Source organism: Macaca nemestrina, chromosome 5, assembly GCF_043159975.1.
Source record: "Macaca nemestrina isolate mMacNem1 chromosome 5, mMacNem.hap1, whole genome shotgun sequence".
In the NCBI taxonomy this organism is placed as follows: Eukaryota; Metazoa; Chordata; class Mammalia; order Primates; family Cercopithecidae; genus Macaca; species Macaca nemestrina.
The window spans coordinates 67,435,687-67,441,701 of record NC_092129.1 but is presented as its reverse complement, the minus strand read 5'-3'; the positions used below and the strand labels follow the sequence as shown (position 1 = coordinate 67,441,701).

The window sequence follows — 6,015 nt, the reverse complement described above, 5'->3', positions numbered from 1 at the left end:
GATGTATATATTATATATGTATATTATATACATATGTATGCATATATACATCTGTATATATTATTTGTGTATATTATATACATACATTATATACACATCTATATGTATATGTATATTATACAAACATGTATCATATGTATATTACATATACATATGTATATATTATATATGCATACATATGTATATATTATATATGTATGCATATATACACAGATTGTATATATAATATATGCATATATATGCAATATGCATATATATCCACACATATTGTTCTGCCTCCTCTGGAGAGCTCTGACTAATACACAAGTGCTTCTTTATTACTGCACTGAAAACCAAGATCTAGCAGTGGATTCAATAGCTACATCTCTTCTAAGTAGTGATGAGTACAAATAACATCACAGACTATTTGTAGCCACTCTGAAGTGATATGAAAATATCTGTGTTTTGGACACTTCCACTTCCGGTTTATTTATTTATTTATTTTTGAGACAGAGTCTCACTCTGTTGCTCAGGTTGGAGTGCCATGGCGTGATCTCAGCTCACTGCAGACTCTGCCTCCTGGTTTCAAACAATCCTCCCGCCTCAGCCTCCCAAGTAGCTGGGTAGCTGGGATTACAGGCGTGAACCATCACACTCAGTTATTTTTTTGTATTTGAGTACAGAGGGGGTTTTGCCATGTTGGCCAGGCTGGTCTTGAACTCCTAGCCTCAAGCCATCTGCCTGCCTCGGCCTCCCATAGTGCTGAGATGACAGGTGTGAGCCACCATGCCCAGTCCATTTTCGGTTCTTTATTCCAGAAGTTGCTGGCTGAGGTAGCGTGTGAGTGAGTGTGCTCTCTGTGGGAGTCCACCATGGCATACCATGGCCAGGGCCAGAAAGTGCAGAAGGTTGTGGTGCAGCCCATCAACCTCATCTTCAAATACTTACAAAATAGACCCCGGATTCAGGTGTGGGTCTACGAGCAAGTGAATATGTGGACAGGAAACTTTATCATTGGTTTTGATGAGTGTAAGAACCTTGTATTAGATGATGCAGAAGAGATTCATTCTAAAACAAAGTCAAGAAAACAACTTTGTTTGTGGGTCGGATTATGCTAAAAGGAGATACTATTACTCTGCTACAAAGTGTCTCCAACTAGAAGTGATCAACGAAGTGAGAAACTGTTGAGAAGGATACACTTTGTTTTTTAGATGTCCTTTGTCCAATATGAACATTTATTTGCATTGTTTTGATTACCCTTATGTCATTACAAGATGACAATAAATGCTGTAAGATTGTTTGAATTAAAGAAAGAAAGGAAAGAAAGAAAGAGAGAGAGAGAGAAAGAAAGAGAGGGGGAGGGAGGGAGAAAGAAAGAAAAAAAAGAAGAAATAAAGAAAGAGAGAGAAAGAAAGAAAGAGAGAGAGAAAGAAAGAGAGGGGGAGGGAGGGAGAAAGAAAGAAAAAGAAGAAGAAATAAAGAAAGAGAGAAAGAAAGAAAGAGAGAGAGAAAGAAAGAGAGGGGGAGGGAGGGAGAAAGAAAGAGAAAAAAAGAAGAAAGAAAGAGGGGAGGGAGGGAGAAAGAAAGAGAAAAAAAGAAGAAAGAAAGAAAGAGAGGGGGAGGGAGGGAGAAAGAAAGAGAAAAAAAGAAGAAAGAAAGAGGGGAGGGAGGGAGAAAGAAAGAGAAAAAAAGAAGAAAGAAAGAAAGAGAGGGGGAGGGAGGGAGGGAGGAAGAAAAAGAAAAAGGAAGAAAGAAGGAAAGAAAGAAAGAGAGGGGGAGGGAGGGAGGGAGAAAGAAAGAGAAAAAAAGAAGAAAGAAAGAAAGAAAGAAAGAAAGAAAGAAAGAAAGAAAGAAAGAAAGAAAGAAAGAAAGAAAGAAAGAGAGGGGGAGAGAAAGAAAGAAAGAGGGGGTGGGAGGGAGAAAGAAAGAGAAAAAGAGAGAAAGAAAGAAAGAAAGAAAGAAAGAAAGAAAGAAAGAAAGAAAGAAAGAAAGAAAGAAAGAAGAAGGAAGGAAGGAAGGAAGGAAGGAAGGAAGGAAGGAAGGAAGGAAGGAAGGAAGGAAGGAAGGGAAGGAAAGAAAGGAGGAAAGAAAGAAGGAAAGAAAGAAAAGAAAGAAATAAGAAAGAAAGAAAAAGAAAGAAAGAACAAAAAGAAAGAAAGAGAAAGAAGGGAAGAAAGGAGGAAAGAAAGAAAGAAAATATCTGTGGTTTGTATGGGTGATTCACAGATAGTGCTAATACTGGCAATTGTTGCTTACATTCAGAATTGAAGAAAATGCTAAATTGCAGTCAGAAGTTAGTGGGAAGGGAAAAAAAATGATAAAATTCTTCTATTCACATTTGTGGACCCCTGAGTTAAGAATCCCTGCAAGAGGCAGTTCCAGCTCTAGCACTGAAGTCGATCAAGATTTCACCACATATCAGGCAGGTATTTTTAAGGTTCGCACCAGGGAAACTAATTACCTAAACACAAGTGTCAGCCATTTCTATGTCCTTTATATGCATCAAATATTGTTCTGGAAGCTTTAGGGGCCTCTCTGGATGACCCACTGAAAGGCCTCCCCTACTTCTCTTGTCTCTCCCCTGCCATAATTGCTGCCTCCTGCATGATGAAGCAAACAAAACACAAATGCATGTGGTCTGAAATGTGAGGAAGAGGAAAGTTCCTGGCTCCACAATGCTTGCTCACATGAAAACACAATCATGTACTTCATAATTCTTGGTGGGAGGGTCGTGTGGTTCTGCCCACGCCTTCGCCAAGTGAGTCAGTCAAAGAGGAAATGCTGTGTATTTGCATGGGTGGTGCTGGGCAGGAAAACTGACCCACTGACCACCGGTGAGGATAAAGACATGACTGACTTCCTTCACTGTGTTGCACAGCTTGCAAAGCAATGTCCCAGAAGGCAGAACTAGAAGTTAGGGCAGAGTGGCCAAGGCTGGCAGGCACAGGCTGGAGCACAGACCTGAAGTCCCCAGGCTACACATTCCTTTTTTGCTCAATTCCATTCTCCCTTGGGGTAGCCTCATGAAAAAAGGAAAAAAAAAAAAAGTGCTGGCATACTTTCTTGTTGTGTCCTCTTCATCCAACAAATACCTGTGGAGCCCTGGCATGGCAGAGGCGCTGCCCTGGTTGGTGGGGTAGAAATGATGCAGCATGCCAATTCTTGCTCCCTGGGAGCTCAGTCCAGGGAGGAGAACATCGACGTGGGCACTAATGACAGTGTGGTGTGATGACTCCATAAGCTGCGAAGTCTATCCCGGGGCTGTGGAAGCAGGGAGGCAGGAGAGCCCATTCCTCCCGTTAAATAAGGACTCAACTTTTTAAAAAATGACATGCAAAATGCTTTAATATTAAAATGAAACCCTGTCTAAACTTTGAGTTATTTTCCTTTTTAGGAATTTTATCTTGTACAGAAACATAACCAACAAATATTTAGCCAGGGGGAAAGAAAGGAGACACAGAATGACTTGTCATCACCCTGGAGAAAGCACTCATTTCCACCACCTCTCACTTCCAAGACACCTTTTTGTCCAGCCCCACTCCCTGCCAAAGTCAATAAAAACACCAAGAAGTCAAAAAAATAAGGATAAAACAGTCTGTAAAATTCCATAAAGCAACTAAATTTGAAGACAAATTCTGGTTGCCATCCCTTTGAGAGGAGTGAGTGAGTTAGGATCTGGCGACGAATGAAGGAAATCGTGACAGGTCAGACTGAGACAGCACTCAGCACAGCCCCTGCCCGCATGGTTTAGCAAGTGCTAGAAGCAGGGCTGAGGCCAGTGCGGCTTAGCATTCTGCTCCCTGGGGAAATCAGGCTGAGAGAGATCGCAGGGCTCAGCGTCTGGGTGAAATGTGGAGATCTTTCCACTAATGTTGTTGGAGGGACAGCCTCTTATGTGTCTTCTCGAAGACCACCCATTGTTTTTCTGGGTGGAAAAACAGGAGAGGGAAGCTTGAGTTGATAACCTGGACACTAGCGCAAGTGGCCACCTGCATGGCAACCAAGTAATTAACACATTTCTGAGGGCAGCTTTGGGAAAGTAATGGGTGCCAGCAATGCCACCTCTCCTTTCTCTGCCAAATATGAGAGTAAATTAATTGTCCAATTTGTACATTTTTGGAAAGTGTTATGATAGAAACCAGTCCATCCATTCTCCACCATTGGGCATATATTTGGCCTCACCTGGCTGTGCCTGAAGAAAAAATTTGACTTCTTGGTTTGTGAAAATCATTCTTTACATACCTTTCGAAAAGATTCCCACAAGGAACACTATGCATTTTCTCCAATTTTGGAGGGGAAAAATATCTGCAAGGAAAATCTGAGTATTTGTAACATCCTCCATGATCCGACCAGCATGAACCCCTCATCAAACGTTCTTTTGTGGGCAACTCCCTTAAACCTCAAAGTCAGCAGGGGAGGAACCCTAGGGAGGGAGAATGGGAGGTCCCCGATGGCTCGGGCAACCACAGTCTCCATCTGTCTTAACGGTGCGGAGAATTACTACCACGGGCCTCCGCAAAGCCCAATTCCATACATTTGGAGCTGGGACTAACTAGGAAGTGTCTAGGTGCCAAAGTAAATGAGCTTCCTCCCTGGGGTGGTGCCAAGGCCCTGAATTTAGACCACAGCTGAAAGGGCCCTTGGAAAACTTGTGGAAAGCTCCCCTAGGAAGATGGAAGAAACACACACACAGTGTCTGTGTCCAGCACTGAAACTGCGCTGCAAATCACTTCAGGGTATTGCAAGAGCTGCAGCTGTCTCACGTGGAGCCTTCGTCTGATCCTGAGGTGGACTCTGGCAGCCACTGGGTCCCTTGCAGATGTAGTAAACCATTCTGCAGAGACGAATTCAAACCAAGAGAAAGGATAGATAACTTGTTTTTGGTCTAAGCTTCAGGTCCCAGATCTGGGGCAACTTAGAATGTTGCCTCTTTATCCACCTTTCCTCCAAACCTACCATCTACCCACTGCTTCTTTTTTCTTCTCTTCAACTTTTAAGTTTAGGAGTACATGTGCAGGATGCGCCGTTTTGTTACATAGGTAAATGTGTGCCATGGCTATTTCCTGCACAGGTCGTCCATAACCTCGGTATTAAGCCCAGCATCCATTAGTTATTCTTCCTGATGCTCTTCCTTCCCACATTCCCCACTCTGACAGGCCTCAGTGTGTGTTCCTCCCCACCATGTGTCCATGTGTTCTCATCATTCAGCTCCCACTTATGAGCGAGAACATGTGGTGTTTGGTTTTCTGTTCCTGCATTAGTTTGCTGAGGATGATAATAGTTTCCAGCTCCATCCATGTCCCTGCAAAGGACATGATCGCATTCCTTTTTATGGCTGCATGGTATTCCATGGTGTATATGTATCATATTTTCTTTACTCAGTCTATCATTGGTGAGCTTTTGGGTGGATTCCACATCTTTTCTATTGTGAATAGTGCTGCCACGAACATAAGCATGTATCTTTATAGCAGAATGATTTATATTCCTTTGGGTATATGCTCAGTAATGGGATTGTTTGGTCAAATGGTATTTCTGCCTCTAGATCTTTGAGGAATTGCCACACTGTCTTCCACAATAGTCGAACTAACTTACACTCCCACCGATACCCACTGCTTCTAAAACAATCCCTTGAAATAGATTTTCACCTTGGCACATGAGATAGAAGCCAAGAGGAGGCTTACTGGAGCTGAGGACAGAAGCCATTTCTCTTACTGTTCCTGTCTCTGAAGAGGAGGAGGAAGCAAAAGTTGAAAAACAACAGGAATGATGTCAGTGTCAAGACCAGCTGGTGCCACTGATGACCAGGCCTGAGGTTAAAAGATTAACCCCCCACTCTAACCACATGTACTCTCAATCTATCATGACCCTTTCACGTGGAACCCCTTAGAGTTGCAAGCCCTTAAAAGGGCCAGGAACTCTGCCTTTGGAGAGTTTGGCCCTTGAGATGAGAGTCTGCCAATGCTCCCCGTCGAATAAAAAAACCCTCTTCCTTCTTTAATCTGGTATCTGAGGAGTTTTGTCTGTGGGGTTCCCTGA

At 42.8% G+C, this 6,015-nt stretch overlaps 1 protein-coding gene across 1 annotated transcript; it reads left to right on the top strand.

Moving 5' to 3' along the window:
• Positions 1-214: 214 nt before the first annotated feature.
• LOC112427905 (small nuclear ribonucleoprotein E-like) lies at positions 215-1,310 on the top strand. The gene has a single exon (XM_071096071.1). The coding sequence runs from the start codon at positions 852-854 to the stop codon at positions 1,095-1,097; it is 246 nt and encodes an 81-aa protein (XP_070952172.1). The 5' UTR covers positions 215-851; the 3' UTR covers positions 1,098-1,310.
• Positions 1,311-6,015: the final 4,705 nt, after the last annotated feature.

Excerpts from the sequence above, each read along its gene's own strand:
- LOC112427905 (XM_071096071.1), top strand. The coding sequence starts at position 852 with ATGGCATACCATGGCCAGGGCCAGAAAGTGCAGAAGGTTGTGGTGCAG.